Source organism: Pongo abelii, chromosome 9 (assembly GCF_028885655.2).
Source record: "Pongo abelii isolate AG06213 chromosome 9, NHGRI_mPonAbe1-v2.0_pri, whole genome shotgun sequence".
In the NCBI taxonomy this organism is placed as follows: Eukaryota; Metazoa; Chordata; class Mammalia; order Primates; family Hominidae; genus Pongo; species Pongo abelii.
This window is the reverse complement of record NC_071994.2, coordinates 66,716,232-66,734,195: the sequence shown is the minus strand read 5'-3', so window position 1 is coordinate 66,734,195 and position 17,964 is coordinate 66,716,232. Positions and strand designations below refer to the sequence as shown.

Here is a 17,964-nt window from a genome sequence, read left to right as displayed (position 1 = left end):
TATATCTCCTAATGCCATCCCTCCCCCCTCCCCCCACCCCACGACAGGCCACGGTGTGTGATGTTCCCTACCCTGTGTCCAAGTGTTCTCATTGTTCAATTCCCACCTATGAGTGAGAACTGCGGTGTTTGGTTTTTTGTCCTTGCGATAGTTTGCTCAGAATGATGGTTTCCAGCTTCATCCATGTCCCTACAAAGGACATGAACTCATCCTTTTTTATGGCTGTGTAGTATTCCATGGTGTATATGTGCCACATTTTCTTAATCCAGTCTATATTGATGGACATTTGAGTTGGTTCCAACTCTTTGCTATCTACAACTAGAAATACCATTTGACCCAGCCATCCCATTACTGGGTATATACCCAAAGGATTATAAATCGTGCTGCTATAAAGACCCATGCACACGTATGTTTATTGTGGCACTATTCATAACAGTAAAACATTTTCTTTTTGGTGTGAGAGACCCTCCCATTTCTTAGTAAAAATGTATTTACTTGTATGTTATTATTGTCCTTACAAACTTGTTTTTCCCTAGAGCAATTGATTTGCTTTAGGTACTAGCTGAAGGTCTAGAGGCAGTACAATTTAGGATCCTTATCTAGAAATCAATATGATTCGATTCTGTTCAAGCCAAATGATATCTGTAGACTCCAATTGTGTGCAAGCCCTGTGTGGAGCCTCAAGTCATCTGCGTTAGTCCAGCTTCCTATTCTTGGAAATCAGCTTTGCTTGATTGGACCTATATTGGTATGTTAATGTTTGATAGTGGCCTGGCCTTTATAAAAGCATACAATTTTGCAGATGACTCCTTCTCAGGATAGAGTGTCTTTGCTCGAAGGCATGGATTTATTCTGTGTGAGCCAGGGAGGCAGGCATGAAGAAGGGGCATTCTGAAAGGGCAGGGAAGATCCTTTGCACCAGGTGAAAATGCCATCACGTGGCTCTCCACCTGCCTCTTTTGAAGACTGGCTGTGGCGAGGTGGACTGTAGGTCTGAAGTGGGGAGATCCCTTGTATTCTTCCAATTTCTCTTTGTTCAGTGGAGAATAAAGAAAATTTAAATAAGGAGGAGATTTCTAGACCAAGCACTAACTTTAGCTATCTGTGACATTGGGCTTCATTTTATTTACTCTGTGAATGAAGGGTTTAGAGGAAATTATTCTGGATCCTTCTGAGCCTTACATTTTCTGACCCTATGAACTGGCTCAGGTAGGTCTTTGTTGAGGTTGGTGTCTACATCAATGAGGAGGCAGTTCTCAAAGTTCTTTAGTGGTTCTCTTTTTCTCCTTGTCATTGCCAATGGATTTAAGATAGATTCTGTGAAGTTGACACAGGAGTCCTAAGTTGTTTTCCTTACTTCACCCCTGTTGTTTGTGGTAAGTGTCCAATCTCAAGCTTGCATATTGGAATAGTTTACATTTCTATATTGTCATTTGCAAGAGAAGCACTGTGGTGTAGGGAAAGGAGCATGGGCTTTGCAGTCACTCTGACCTTTACCATTTAACTAGACCTGTGACCTCAGAAAGTGATTTAACTTCTCTAAACATCCAGTTTTCTAATTAATAAAAATGGCAGTAATTATCCTCACCTCTCAGGGAAAGTGTAGCGATTAAATGAGGCAACATGTAAAATGACTGTCACTTAGTAGATGCTCCATAAATCAGCCAGCCCACCCTTCCTTCCTTTCTTCCTTCCCTCCTTCCTTCCATAATCATGGAAGTTACATTCTTATCAGTATGTTTGCACATGATATTTGGGCTATTGAGTGATTTTATGTGGTTGGGCAGGGTTTTCTCCTCCCCACTTCCTCCTCCTGGATATGGCACAAACCTGTTTAACAGGAGAAGATGGTAGCATTCTAATATGTAGTAGTTGCCCACAAGATGGGAGATGTGGTGTGGGAGATCTGTTTTTTTTTCAGCTAACACACAGAGGGAAGATCACTACTTAGGCGCTTTCCCTCTTTTCTTCTTTACTCCCTGAGGAATGGATGAAGCTGATAAAGCTTAAGGACTGACAAACCAGTTTCAAACTCATAGACCTACTGGGGCAGGCAGGTGATACATATGAGGGACATGGGCTGGGTGTGAAGAAAAGGCAACAGTGTTACAAAGTTCATAGGACAGGGCGCCTTTACTTTGGCATGAGTGTGCAATAGAGAGTCATGAGGACTGTGGCGAAACAGAAAGAGCAGACCCCATTGAAAGGGGACAGCTGCTACTCAGTATCAGATAATGATTGCTATGAGGGAACATGGGTTCTTTACTTCCAGATCTTTCCATTTTTAGAGGGAACCCAGAAATGTAAACATGTGAAATCTCTTGATTTTTAATGCCTGGCAATGAAACCAAATTTTAAGATTATGCTCCATGGGCCAACCGGAAAAGATTATGCCAGCAGGTTGTGGTATCTGGGCTAAAGGAACCATGGAGCTGTGGGGTCACTGGTGAGGGGAAGAAGACAATTAGCAGTCTAAGGGGGAGGGAAAGAGAAAACTAGAGAAGCAGGGCTGTCAAAAGTGAGACAAATGAGCCATCCTGAATCTCTAGCTCCCTGGTGAATTCTGAAATGGATGGAAATGTAGGGCCAGCATCTCTAGTAAAGGACAGTTTAATGTGTATGTACTTGGCCAACTCAAAATAAAATGTTTGGAGCATGAATAGCCCCATATGATATATGCTGTTTGGTTGACATATGCTTGTATTTTAACAACCAACATTGTCCCTTTTATTTTTGCAAACAATATGGTATGATCTGGTCCTCACTTTAATTTTACACGAAAGGTATAATGCATCTATGTAAATAAGAAAGCAAAGAAGTTTTCTAAATGCTTTAATTTTTTGTCACAAATATTTCTGCATCTCTCAGTCCCTTCTTGTTGGAAAAAGGAGGGCTAGTGATACATTTGTTAATGGCACTTTTAAAATGTGCTTTGGTATATAGAGGTAACAATGTACTTCTTAGGTATGTTAATAATAAATTAAGGTTATAATGGTTGCCATATTAGAGAAAATGAATAAGATTAGTCTCAGCAAAAATAAAAATTAGTTTGGAAGTAGATAAGCTAGGGATATCAAAACTGAAAAAAATAGCTTCCCAGATAGCGTTCTACTATATGCAATTTTTTGATGAATAATATTCAATTACAGAGTGTAATACCTTGCACAGCACTTAACATATAGTAGCTATTCAGCAAATGTTTGTTGAATTTTATTACTTTTTAAACAAATTACTGAGTAATTTTCCTCAGTAATCATTTCTGTAACTCAGATAAAAATAGAAATTTATAAGAGTTTTTATTTTTGTTACTTATAAAAGTATATTTCCTAGAGAAAATATCAGCAGTGGTAGATACCAGAAAAAGTGTGTGTGTTCTAAACAGTGATTCCAACTCAATGTGTTCAGAGTAGAACACTTTGACCCTGTCTGTGTTTACAGTCCATGCTGACAGTGTACTGTTGTATCCTCAGCCTTGTTCTATTTCTTTCTTTATTTTAGCTTTACAGAGATTAGGTCTCAAGTTATGAGAATCTCCATGGCCTTCAGGGGCTAAACTTTTCTGTCATTCTTTTGCTCTTACCGGGCTCAGAAGGACATGGCAGGTGGGATACATGTTTCTCCTTCAGAGCTGAAGAAAGGGTCTGAGCTGTGGAATCAGTAGAGAAAGGCTTGGTCTCAGTGACTCCTTGGCTTTCAACCCACCTAGCCTCAGGCAGCCAGGAGGCCTTTTTACCGCTGGATACTGATGAGATGTTTTAGGTCCTTGCACTTTGCAAAACTCCTTTCTCCCAGTGGGATATTATTAGGACATAGCCAGGCTAGAAAGGCCGTGGGAAGCTTTGGAGGTAGGAGGATAGGATCCAGACAGGGTTACAATAAGAAGAAGGGCATTCTCTTTGGTGCACTCCATAGTCCAATGGCAGTCCTGAGCTGATTCCAGTTAGGAACCAAGGGTGGACTTTCTTCTTTGGTTCTTTGGCCCTTTTGATTTCCCCAGCTGGGGCAGGGTAAGGAGCATGAAAGAAACCAGCCTCAGGTGTGTCTCCTCATTTCAGTCTCATCTAAACTTCAGCTTCCAGGCATCGCACGGTAGTTTTGCTTGGACTCTTGGGCTCTTCTGGGTTTTTATCAGTTTTCTTTGATTCCTCATTAGGGTTGCTATCATCGGCCTGCTCCTCCTTTACTACTTTGGTTTCGATCATTTCCTTCTGCTGATTCTTGTTTGTAAAAGGGAAGGCCTTCACATACCTTTAGGCATAAATATGAAATTAAAGTGAGAGACTCTGTGTAACACACATAATGATAGATAACACTTTTTGGCCATGGTACATATTGGCACAGTACACTGGATACCTTTATTTCAGAGTGATGCCAGCACATGCATGCTCTAATACATTAAGACATCACCACCTTAATGGATTCATTTAAATTGGACAATATGTTTGCAGGCCAGATTTTAGGCTGACCACATAACTCTTCCAACAAAAACAAAGAACCAAAAATCAAATAAAGCATATAAATTTTCCCCACATGTCAATTTTTTTTTATTTCTTGATTTTCAAAGGGCAGTCATTGACTGATGGCTGGATGACATGCATGTACTGAAATAGAAAAGATTGGGCGGAAGGGAAAGAGATGAGATGAGGGAGAAATTTACATAAGAGGACTGCTATCTCCATTTTGATCAGCAAAATGCCAATAGCGACCCCGAAAAAGCACAGGATAGAAACATGACAAAGATTACAAGACTAGCAGTGCGCCAACAACCCTACCTTTTGACATAGCAAAATCCAAGACCAGCTGCAGCACCAAAGAAGAGGAGAGCAAGCACTAGCAGAGCCGTGGGGACACCTGCAAGGAACAGAGACATGGTCTGTTGGTCCTTCACTTAAACATTGTGTGTAATGCTCATTGCATGATCCAGGTGATTGAGACAGTAGATAGTACAGGAGAAAAACCTTCTCTGTAGCCCTGTATGATGTTGGGCCCACACCAGCTTCTTTGCTTCGTGCTTGTAGAATCACTGGCCTTGCTTCTCACACTCTTAATTCTATCAGTTGCAATATGACAGAGTTCATTTCTCCTCCATGGCCTTGAGACCTACTCTAGTCAACAAGCCTGCCTGAGAAAGAGATGATTCGAATAAAGTCATAGGCCTTTAGGGTATATATTTTAAAAAGAACTTATGCATAGGAGCAGATAGTGATTTATTTTTAGAAGTCTTGAGTTTTCAACAGTGAAATTGTTTTATACTTATACTTTTTAGCTTAATCACTAAGGTTCTTTAAAGCTCTCAGATTCTATGACTTTAGGAAAGTTGAGTTTGTGTTAAACTTTTATTAGTATTTGACAGGTCCTGAGTGCCTCATCTAGAGACAGGCAGGATTCTATGAATTGTCTGTTATATGTGAACATACATACACACGTAACATAGACACAGAAACCATTTACCTCCAAACCCAGCAGCTTCATTCTTGAATGCTGCTTTATTTTCAACAAATGGTTCAGTTTCTGTAGACATGGTGCTAGTTTCCATAAAAACTTCTGTGACACAAATCAATTTTTTTCTCCGTGGAATAGAAGTGGAAGCTGGAGCAGGAGGAGTAATAGTAGGGGCAGGTATTGTAGAGTAAGGGGACGCCACCGAGTAGGTACTGTCACTGACAATAAATTCTGTTGTGTGTGTTGCAGTTTGAGTGTTGAATATGGGATCTTTGGTGGTGATAATTTCTGGAATGCACGAGTTAGTCCAAGTATCTGTTGGGAGAGGGAAACATGAAATAAAAGTATTGCAACAGCCTCCTAACTGTTCTTCCTGCCTCTAGTCTTACTACCTCCAAACCCCTTATACTGCAGCTGGAATGGTCTTTAAAAAGCAAATCTAACCATATCACTTTCTTCCTTAGAAGCCTTCAGTGGCTAACTTTGTTGTATGGCCTACAAGGCCTTCTGTGATTTGGCCCCTGCTAACATGCCAGCCTCTTCTGCTCTTTTTCTCTCATTGCCCCTGCCATACTGAAATTACTTGAAATTCCTTGATACACTTTATCTTACATCCAAGCCTTACACCACGATGCTTTATTCACCTTTATGACTCTTTGCCTCTCTTTATTTAGCTTACTCTGACTCATCCCTCAGGTCTCAGATTGACCCTGTCTTTCTCAGGCAGACTTGTTGACTTGATTGGGTCCCTAGGCATATGTTCTTGTACTTCCTTGTCACAGTTCTCATTACACTGTTCCCCACTGGACTGCAAGCTCTCTGGCAGCAGAAACCCCGTCTGTCTTGGTCAGCATAGTATGAGCACTGTGTGTGGTACATAGCACATGCTCAATAACTATTTGATGAATAGGGAAGGAAGGAAAGGGGAAAGGAAGGAAAGTATAGATTGGAAGACCAAATATACACATGTGGTGTCACTTCAGGACAAAGATATGCTAAGACCTGATATTTCTGGGCTCACTAAAAAAAACAAAGTGAACAAAAAGGGGCCAGGAGAGGGATAAGGGTTTGCTTTCCAATCTGTTGCATGTGCTAGAGAGGAAACACTTGTTAAAGCATCTTAATCTGAGTTGACCATGGCAGTAAGTGTTTAAATAGGTATCTCATTGAACAATATTATCAAACCCTTGTTTACACAGGAGGAAACTGAAGTTTAGAGAAATTGAATAACTCGCCCAAAGTCACAGAGCTAGTAAATGGCAGAGCCATGCAATATATTATAATATAAATTTGCATCTATTTTAAGTCCCTAATTATTTATGGCAGTGGGTAGCATCAGCTGGGGGTGGGGGGGGCTAGCGGAGGGATAGCATTAGAATAAATACCTAACTTAGGTGACGGGTTGATAGGTGCAGCAAACCACCATGGCACATGTATACCTATGTAACAAACCTGCACGTTTTGCACGTGTATCCCAGAACTTAAAGTATAATAAAAATAAAATAATAAAATTATCTCTGGAAAAAAGAAAATAAATACATGGGATGGGAGTACAAGTTAAATGAAACCATGAGGAAATAGACAAATCCAAGTCCTCTTCCTCTGGCTCTTCTCTGTTTAGTTAGAGGGCTGGGTATCATCACATTGCCAGCTGGCAGGAAGGCAGTTAAAAAGCAAAGCCATTTGACAGGCATGGGCTGGCTATGAGATATGCAGGCATGTAGCTCACCAATTCCCCAGCCAGTGATGATAGACCAAAGAGGCAGAGAAGAGAAGGAAGATGGCAAATACAATGTTAGGAGAAGCCCTATGTTCCAGTCTTGATTCTGCCACTAACTGACTGTAGGACCTTGAACAAGCTAAGCCCCTGTTCTGAACTGTAGTGGTTTTATCCATGAAGTGAGGGAACTGGTCAAAGTTTCTCCATGGGCCTTTTCTGTGCCAAAGCCCTCTGGATCAGGGAACTACTTGGATCCTATATTGCCTTTCTGGGACAGTTTTTGCTAATATTGGCTGATGCACATTTATCTCTTGGATCTTAGAGAATGATCTTGAAATCTATCCTGTGTATGACCTCTCAGCCACCTAACCTTCAGAAGGTCAGATAGATGAGTATGTGTGAAAAGTAATAATCAGACAGGGGTCCTTATGACAAACTGAGAGCAAGTGAGTATTTAGTAAAAAAAACTTTCTGAGAAGTACTTAGGTGAAGCACTTGGGCTAAGGCAGCCAAGGTCTTCAAGCAAGGTTAGTGGGTGACTTCATGACCATGAACAAATCAGTGCTACCCTCCAGGTGTCAATCTTTTCCTTCATAAAATGGAGACTGGGTCTGGTTCTTAAAATTATAAAGGAATGTGGAACAGTGGAAAGAGCGCGGTTTCAGAGTTAGACCTGAGTCTGAACCTTTACAGTAATGAGACGTTAGACGAATGCGTTTACATCCTTTGAATTCGGTTTCTTTTTTTTTTTTTTTTTTTGAACGGAGTCTCGCTCTGTCGCCCAGGCTGGAGTGCAATGGCATGATCTTGGCTCACTGCAAGCTCCGCCTCCTGGGTTCACGCCATTCTCCTGCCTCAGCCTCCTGAGTAGCTGGGACTACAGGAGCCTGCCACCACGCCTGGCTAATTTTTTGTATTTTTAGTAGAGACAGGGTTTCACCATGTTAGGATGGTCTCAATCTCCTGACCTTGTGATCCGCCCGCCTCGGCCTCCCAGAGTGCTGGGATTAACAGGCGTGAGCCACTGTGCCCGGCCTGAACTCGGTTTCTTTATTTGCAAAGTGGGGATGATAAAGCATATCTCATAGGGATCTGTAAGTTCCATATAGGTGGAATCAACCAACCTTGGATTGAAAATATTTGGAAAAAAATGAAAACAATACAACAATAAAAAAGCAAATAATACAGTACAATGACTGTTTACATAGCATCTACATCGTATTAGGTATTATAAGTAGTTTAGAGATGATTTAAAGTGTACAGGAGGATGTGTGTAGGTTATATGCAAATATGACCCCATTTATATCAGGAACTTGGGCATCTGTAGATTTTTGTATATGATGGGGTGCTGGAACCAATCCTCCACTGACACTGAGGGATGACTGTGCATCGCTTTGTCCATAATGGATGCATTACATACATCTGTACCTTTGTTTCCTTCCCTTCTGCCTGCTTATCTTATAGGATGCAGGGATGGTGGCAGTGGTAATTGAGCCTCTTGAATGTCTTCTCCTGTGTTGCCATTCAGTTATATCTCTCCTAACTTTTTCCTTTGAGGGGCATATTGCCACCCCTAGCCTGGCCAGAGAGACAGTTTTGGGAGAATTAGATGGCCGTGGCTGTGATTCCTTCTGCTGCTGCTCAGGGTTACTCTTCCCAGACAGGTCTCAGAGTGAGAGATACCCAGAGAATGCCACGTGGAAAGGCTGCAGATCAGACTCACCAGATGAGTTGTAACAATAGGCTGCAAACTGTCGGCTCACTGGAACTTTCCAAATCAGGACACCCACCCCATTTTTCCCACACTTGGGATTTGGGCTAATCCTAGAGATGACCAGGAATCCATCTCCAACCCAGCCATAGCTGTAAAAGAATACACACTAGTTGAACAGAAAAATGATTAGAAGGCTTCATCTCTATTGCTGAACAAGAACACAGAGCTAAAGAAGAACTCCAGCAGTGACAGTGAAACCAGCTTTTTCTCACCTGCAAGTCTCAAAGCTAGCCTTCAAGGCTGTTTCAACTTGGTCCTTGCTGGCCAAAGTTAGTCCCAGCAGCCTACAGGCCTCCTTAGCTTCTGTGAAATTCAGCTGCAGGTTTGCCTTTTTGCTCACAAGGGTGATCCCCATAATTCTGCATGACACCTGGATGGAAAGCTCTGCAAAGGAATCACATAGGTCCTCAGTTTGCCGCTGTCCTTGTTTCCAGCCCTTAGACTCTCCTTCCTAGCAGAGCATATCTTCTTGATGCGCAGGGAGGTCTATCTGGCTGGGACTGGGGTTTAGAATAACAGGACACAGACCAGGCATTTTCCACAAGGACCATCTGCTAGGCTAGATGGATGCTTGTTCTTGTCCAAGCTGTAAATGTCGCCTGATCAAAGTCGATCCCATCCCACTGCATTAAGATGCCTTGCTCACCACATAGGGGCTTTGGCTACCTGTTGTTGGGGTGCAGTCTAAGGGATGCAGTTACTGCAAACCTTTCTGGAGTCAGTAAAATGAAGCATCTGAGACTTTGAGAAAGATAGAATTCAGGGCTCTAGTTAATAGAATAGTTAGCAATACCCCAAACCAATGTGGTTTGGGGACACTACTATTTGTGAGATGGGCTGAAAATGTCACACTTGTTATAAAAGAATGTGAGTACTCCCAGTTCCAGGTCTTTTGGCCACTGGGGGGCAGGCTTACTCAGAAGTTCCTGGAGGAGCTGGCAGTAAACCTTGAATGGCAGAAAAACTAAATGAAGAAAGCAGAATTTTAGAGTCAGACTTGGGCTTAGATCTAGCATATGTCACTTGCTAGCTCTGTGACCTTAGCCTAGATACTTCATCTCTTAATCTTCAGCTCTTTGAGCCTCCTTGTTTATAAATTCAAGAGAGTAACAGTGTCTACTGAATAGGGTAGTGAAAGTTAAATGAGTAAATTCTAATACAAATGTTTAGCATAGTGCCTGCCACATGGTAGGTGCTTAATAAATCACACATAATATTATCATTATCTTTAAAGCATTTTGGTTTTGGTCTGCTAATGATTGATTACCCCACAGAAGCTGAGGCTGTTGAATAGGTAAGATATGAATAATATTTCTACTCAAAATCTAATGGATTTGGGAATTCTTTTGAGCCCTTTTCTCTGGGTTCTGGGATGTATAGACCTGTATAAAATTGCCAAGTTGTATTGTATTCAAATACATTATTCCTACTGGGCTTCATCCACAAACATCCATAAAAGGGCATTTAAAATCTCAAGTAATTGCTTGTACACAGCTCTGTGTATTGGATGCTCAGTCAAATGCTTTGACCACTTTCTAGGTTGATATCTAATGGAAGTTTCTTTTTGAAAACATGGAAGGAGCATTTCTAAGTCCTCCATATGAACCTTGCTGTGGTGGCAGATTAGGAGCACACACTCAATTATGCCTGATTCTAAAACGCCAGTTCCTTTTTTTTCCTTCTTCTTTCCCAAGAGATGGATCTTGCTATGTTGCCCAGGCTGGTCGTAAATTCCTGGGCTCAAACAATCCTCCCTCCTTAGCCTCCCTGAGTAGCTGGAACTACAGGTGTGCACCAGTATGGCCAAGCAAGAACCCCAGTTCTTTTTTTTTTTTTGAGACGGAGTTTCGCTCTTGTTGCCCAGGCTGGAGTGCAATAGCGTGATCTTGGCTCACCGTAACCTCCACCTCCTGGGTTCAAGTGATTCTCCGGCCTCATTCTCCTAAGTAGCTGGGATTACAGGCGTGTGCCACCAAACCCGGCTAATTTTGTATTTTTAGTAGAGACAGGGTTTCTCCATGTTGGTCAGGTTGGTCTTGAACTGCCGACCTCAGGTGATCCACCCACCTTGGCCTCCCAAAGTGCTAGGATTACAGGTGTGAGCCACTGTGCCTGGCCCTTTTTTTTTCTTTTTTGAAACAGAGTCTTGTTCTGTCACCCGGGTTGCAGTGCAGTGGCATGATCCCTGCTCACTGCAACCTCTGCCTCCCGGGTCCAAGCAACTCTTGTGCTTCAGCCTCCTGACTAGCTGGGACTACAGATGCGAGACACCATGCCCAGCTAATTTTTGTATTTTTTGTAGAGATGAGGTTTCACCATGTTCGCCAGGCTGGTCTCAAACTCCTGACCTCAGGTGATCCACCCACCTCGGCCTCCTAAGGTGCTGAGATTACAGTCATGAACCACCATGCCCATCCCAGCCCCCAATTCTTAACAATGACACTGTTTTACCTTTCACAGTGCTATAAGGAAATGAACACACACAGACACACACACACACACCCCTAGGCTGAACTCCCTGAACACACCGTTTACCCTGAAATTTGGCTCTTTTAGCTCATGAGCTTGCTATTGCTCAGGTCTCTTATAGCTACTTCTTTGGGAATGGATTGCAGAGGTTTATGTGTCACATTATCAAGTGGTCTTACTACCCTCTCGTCATATGTCATTTGTACTCCAAATACTATTATTTAGAGGAGTGATAGACTTATTCTAGGTGGATAGACTTAGCTTTGAATATTTTTTCTATTGTTAACTGGCTGTTGGGACATCAGGCAAGTCAGCATTCTCATCTGAAAATGGGGATGGATATATCTTCTTCACATGATTTTTATCAGAATTAAATTAGATAACTTGTACCTAGCAGAGGCGGGGCCCAGTAGGAAGTCAAGAACATTAGTCATTTTATGCTTTCCTATTTCATTTAGGGATCAAAAGAGGGAGCTGGAATTTAAGGGAGTTCTCCAGTAACTCCTTCCTTAAGATTTCTCAGGAAACAGCAAACATAGTAGAAATAGTGTATGCTTAGGAGTTAGATATAAGGATGTGGAATCAGATAATAGCATAGGCTTAGGAATCAGATAGGGCTGAATTTAAACCCAATATTTATTATGTACTGCCTGCATGACATTGGGCAAGTCACTTCACCTATAAATTGTCTTCTTGAGAGGATTAAATGAAATTGTATATACACACCTAGCTCTGGATCACTATATAATTGGCCCTCAAAAATAGTACCCCTATTCACTTACCTTCATCAGCTACTTTATTCTGCAGTCATGGTTATGCTGACTTTTGGTTGTTTCCAAAAATGTAATTTCCCTAGGAAATCTTTTTCCCTTGCTGAGGGTAGTCCAGAGTGTGATGGAGTCATTTTCAAAAAACAGTGTCCAATAGTTTGAATAATGGCAGATTGTGGGGAAAAATAGTCTCCCCAGAGGATTTCAAAGAGGACTAAACTTATTTGGAAGTAACAGTATTTTAAAAAACTAATCATATAACTCTGACCTTTCTTATAAAATGTAATGCAACAATATATAAATCAACTCTGAATGTCTGTTTCTAGCATATTTTATATCTCAGGTCATCTTCCAGCATAGGAACACACATTTTCCTATTAAAGTGCTCAGATTTTCATTTGCCCAGAGCTGCAATGAGTGATTTGTGGTTACAATTTTTTTGCCTACAGTGCAAAATGAGGTTTCCATTTAGGCATCTCAAAAGCCCAGCAATCACTTTAAGTCATTCCTTTAGTAGACAGCCGATGGCTTAATTTTCAAACTTATATTTTTACAGATTTCTTTCAGCTAATTTGCTATTTACTGAATATTTTTTAAAAACATTGCACCTCATTCATGGTATGATAAAATCAAAATTAAAATAATTATGCTAACACTCCCAAAAAACATAAAAACAGGCCAATTTTAGTGAAAGTTACCCATTATTCCCAAGCTTAGTGATTGCTTTAAATTTTTTACAATCATGGTTTGCTGCTTCAATGAAATACTCAAAAAAAAATTATTACTTCTGGATGCAGTGGCTCATGCCTGCAATCCCAGTACTTTGGTAGGCTGAGGCAGGAAGATCACTTGAAGCCAGGAGTTCAAGACCAGCCTGGGCAACAAAGCGAGATCCCATTGCTACAAAAAATTTAAATACCACCTATACAAAAAAGAGTAAAAATCAAATGGTTTCTCTTCAGTGTTTTATTTCAAAATGTCCTCATTAAAAATATTCCATAACCAAAAGTAAAAGTCCAAATGATACAAATGTAAATGTCAATCATTTTGGTGAAGTTGACAATATGGTGGTATATTTTTGGCAGAGCAGTACCACCAATTAGACCTGCTGTTGACATTGAGGGTCACCCTCATTCCCAGAAATCCATAGTCAACAGCTTAGGAGGCTTAGGACTGAAGCCTTGCTTCAGTTTGGAAATCTGGTGAGAAACCTACCTTCTGCACGCAAAGAGCCTTGGACCAGGAGCCTCGTGGTCCAGATGGAAGTGAGAAGCAACACCAGGCTGAAGCACCTGGCCATCGTGCCTACCCCTTCAGAGCCAGGGAAACACCTCAGATGGCCACTGGTGGTATGAGAGGCAGACGCTCAATAACTAGTCCGGATGGAGAGTTCTGGAGCTATGTTGAGGCTCACACTCACTGCTCCACTTCATAACCGAGACATCCGGATTTCCCTGCTTTCAAGCTTCTGACTTGTCAAGGTCACTGGGGGAAATGAGTGACGTCCCTTGAACGTCCAGGCTGTACTTTGTGGATGGCCTTCTGGAAAATTTAGCTAATGCTGACTCAGAAAACACACAAATGAGGAAGGCAGATAGCACAGTGTGAACTGCTGAAGGTTCTCCCAATTCCCATATTCCCTGCTGTTCCTCCTCCCCCAGCAGCTCAGTTCTCACACCATTCACTGTTACTGCCTGTGGAGTCCATCATTTATGTACTCCTAGAAACATCTCTGTCCCTAGAGGAGACTGAGCATAGGTTGTGCCTCTTTTCCTCCTGCAATCAGTGATTTTTCCACCCAGCTGTTCGGCCTTGTGATCTGCAGGGTATGATGCTGAAGCTCATGAAAGTAAATGTCCATTTAAATACTGAGTCTAGAACCTTCTGCCTTCCTTTGAGTCTCCTTTTACACATTTGAAATCTCTACACCACTACAGGTGATTCCTTTTTCAAAGAAACCAGGCACATATAAACATTCACATTTATATAACACAAGTAGGAGGGCAATTTACAAAATTAAACATTTTACACTTTCCCCAAGGATTTTTAACTTTACAATAGTAACCACTGCAGGGGTCCTTTATAAAATAACTTTCTCTTAATAACTCCTTTAATATTCTGGTAGGCCAGAATTCAAGTCAGACTCCACCTTTGTTGTTCAATGAACATGAGGTTTATCTGTGCTGTGTACCAGCAGAGTGTATTCTATGTTTTTCCAGCCGGATTTTCAATGGTTTTCGCTTCATGGTAATTATGGAGTTCTGGCTTGTAAGCAATGTCTTGGGCAAAGGTTTATGAGATTTTTCCAAAATGAATGTCTTGTATAGGAAAAGTATATGGATAACGAATTGTTTTTTATCTAAGTGGTACTGGTCATAAAGTTAGATATTTGTGTGAAAAATATCAATAACAAAAAGAGAATCTGCTCTAAACAAATGCAGGGAACTTCTAAGAGACCAGGGTAACAGCCCTTACACATCTCCAATACCGACCTCATGACCTGGGTGAGCACAAGCCCCAGTTTCTCAGAAACGTGCATGACTCTATCATCACAGTACCAGGGAGGCAGACAGGCAGGGTCCTGGCCTCTTTGTGATTATTCTTAAAGCCTAACACCATGCCCGAAAGAGAGCTAGCTTTCTAGCATTTGTTCACTTATTGCAAAAAGAACGAAGGAAGACAGGAAAGGGAAGAATGAATCAGGGAAGGCAAGGCTTTGTGGAATACCAATGAAGAGGCCTTAGAAAGGCCGCTGTGCCAGCTTTCTCTTGCTGTCCAACAAATTACCATAGACTTAGTGGCTTAAACAGTACTCATTTATCATTTCACAGCTTCTATATGTCAGAGGTCTGAGTGGGCTCAGTTGGGTCCTCTGCCCTGGCTCTCATGAAACTGACATTAAGGTGCTGGCTAGGCTGGGCTCTTGCCCGGAGGCTCTGGGGAAGAATCCACTTCCAAGCACATTCAGATTGTTGGCAGAATTCATTTCTTTGAGGTTGTGGGAATGAGGTCCCTGTTTCCTTGCAGGGTGTCGGCCAGGGACCATTCTCTTCTCCTAGAGCCCTTCCATTTTCAAAGCAGCAATGACACACTGAGTCCTTCTTATACTTCTAGTCTCTCTTTCACTTCTACAGTTAGCCAGAGAAAGTTCTCTGCTCTTTTAAGAGACAGGGTCTTGCTCTGTTGGCTGGAGCACAGTGGCGCCATCATGACTCACTGCAGCATCTACCTCCTGGGCTCAAGCAGAGTTCGCTACTTTTTTTTTTTTTTTTTTGAGACAGAGTCTCACTCTGTTGACCAGGCTGGAGTGCAGTGGCGCAATCTCGGCTCACTGCAAGCTCTGCCTCCCGGGTTCATGCCATTCCCTGCCTCAGCCTCCCGAGTATCTGGGACTACAGGCGCCTGCCACCACGCGCAGCTAATTTTTTGTATTTTTGGTAGAGACGGGGTTTCACTGTGTTAGCCAGGATGGTCTCAATCTTCTGACCTCGTGATCCGCCCGCCTCAGCCTCCCAAAGTGCTGGGATTACAAGTGTGAGCCACCGCGCCCGGCGAGCTGTCTGCTTTTAAGGGCTCATGGGCCCACCTGGATAACCTCCCTATCTTAAGGTCAACTGTACCATCTAATGTAACACAACAAGAGTGATAGCTCCTATTCAAAGGCTCCAGGGATTGGGGTGGGACGTCTTTGGAGGGCCATTCTAGAAACTCTGCCTTCCACAGTCACTTAACCTTGATTTGATTCTGATCTGCTTTCTGAGAGAAACTTCCACATCCACTGTTTGCTGCAGCCCTTTGCTTCCCTCTGGGAGATTCATTTGTATATAATCTTCCTTGTCCACATTTGAAGTGGATATTAGGGAGTATGCCCTCCTTGGGAATAGCACAGCTTTTGCAGTCTGCTTCCTGCCGGCATAAGCTAAGATCCCAAAAGTTTTCTTAATTTTTTAAAAATTTTATTTTTAATCAATACATAATTATACACATGTACATTTTGATGTTTCCATACAAACAAGATGTAGTGATCAGATCAGCCTAATTAGCATATCCATCATCTGAAACATTTATCCTTTGTGTTGGGGGTGTTCAATATCTTCTCTTCCAGCTATTTGAAAATGTTATTGTTATCTATAGTCATCCTATAGTGCCATAAAACACTACAACTTGTTCCTCCTAATTTTATGTCCTTTAACAAATCTGTCTTTCCCTTCTCTCTTCCCTTTCCAGCCACTAGTATCCTCTATTCTGTTTTTTACTTCCATGAGATCTTTTGTTAGCTTCCATGAATTAGAACATGTGGTGTTAACTTTCTGTTCATGGCTTATTTTACTTCACATAATGACCTCCATTTCCATCTATGTTGCTGTGAATGCCAGGATTTCATTTTTTACGGCTGAATACTATTCCGTTGTATATGAACACCATGTTTTCTTTATCCACTCGTCTGTTGCTGGACACGTTTTAATACCATATCTTGGCAACTGTGAATACTGCTGCAATAAACATGAGGGTGCAGGTATCTCTCTGATATATTTTCTTTCCTCCCCAAAGCTGTTTCCTCACCTGAACAATGAAAGGGGTTTTTAGTCCTGGCTTGTGTTACTTTGTAAATTCCCTCACAGAGTTAGATTTCTGCTTTCATGTGCCAATAATCATACCCCAAATCCTTTCCCAGTCATAATTCTCAAGAAGTATTTCTTGTTTCTCAGCACCATACCCCTCAAATTTAGTGGTGAATACACTAAGTTCATTTGAACTCACAAAGGGCCACATCCTTAATCTAGCCTTTGCCATAAGGCTGAGTCGATCTGTTCAACTGAGAAATTTTATTGGCTCCCACTCAAAGCTCTTTTTAGTTTGTCTGGGATTTAGAAGTGGTCAGGTTTTCTCACCCTTCAGTCTTTCACATTTCTGAATACTCTATATTCTTTTTCATTTCTGCTCCCACATAGCCAATTATTTCTCCTGCAATACCTTGCCAAAGGCAGCCAAGAGAAGTTTCCATACCCCAGCGCTGATTCTTTCCACCACTTATAAATAGGCTAACTTGGAAATCAAGTTATCACAGGTAAGACTTTACCATCTTACCATCTTTCTAGCAGTTTTGTTTCTTGCCATGTAACTGGTAAGCTAGAACCTCATATTTTGGAATTTTGCTATTAAAGTACACAATTTCTGGTTCAAATATATGCATTAGGGTAGGCTAACTGCTATAAACATCCTGGAATCTCTGTGGCTTAATATACTAAAATCTTATTTCTTATTCATGTCACAGTTCAATACTGGGAGTGCTCATTCAAAGACCCAGCTTCCATCTAGTGGTTCTGCCATTTTCTTGGGTCTCAGTGTTCTCATCTGAATCTTCTGGCTTTGGCAGGCAGAGAAGGGAGTAAAAAAAGGTGTGAAGTATTGGGCAGGAGAGTTTATATTTAGGGAACTAGATTTGGAAAGTCCACATTCCCCTGCAGCTAGCTGTAAGAAAGACTAAAAAATAGTTCAGCTGTGGAAATCAGGTTGGTTAAAAACTCAGCAGACTCAATCACAGCAAAATGTGTTAATTAAAAAAAATCATAGACCAGGAAGATACAGGAAACCAGGATCAGGAATGGGGAAGGGAAGAGGAGGAACTGATCCAGACCCTGTGAGGTAGCCCATAGTATAACAACCAAGGGTTGGGGACCTCTGACTTGGTTCTGGAATGCACTAATATATCCAAAGGCATCTAATTCTGGGTTGGGGTAAGACTGTAACTCAACTCCATAAAATGAGGAGGCATTTGGCTGCTGCCA

At 41.7% G+C, this 17,964-nt stretch overlaps 1 protein-coding gene across 1 annotated transcript; it reads right to left on the bottom strand.

The window, feature by feature from the left end:
- Positions 1–1,759: 1,759 nt before the first annotated feature.
- LYVE1 (lymphatic vessel endothelial hyaluronan receptor 1) lies at positions 1,760–13,616 on the bottom strand. The gene is made up of 6 exons (XM_024254802.2): positions 13,391–13,616; positions 9,149–9,320; positions 8,886–9,025; positions 5,452–5,757; positions 4,773–4,851; positions 1,760–4,248 (listed from the first exon to the last, which is right to left on the bottom strand). The coding sequence occupies exons 1-6, from the start codon at positions 13,473–13,475 to the stop codon at positions 4,062–4,064; spliced, it is 969 nt and encodes a 322-aa protein (XP_024110570.1). The 5' UTR covers positions 13,476–13,616; the 3' UTR covers positions 1,760–4,061.
- Between the last annotated feature and the right edge of the window lie 4,348 nt (positions 13,617–17,964).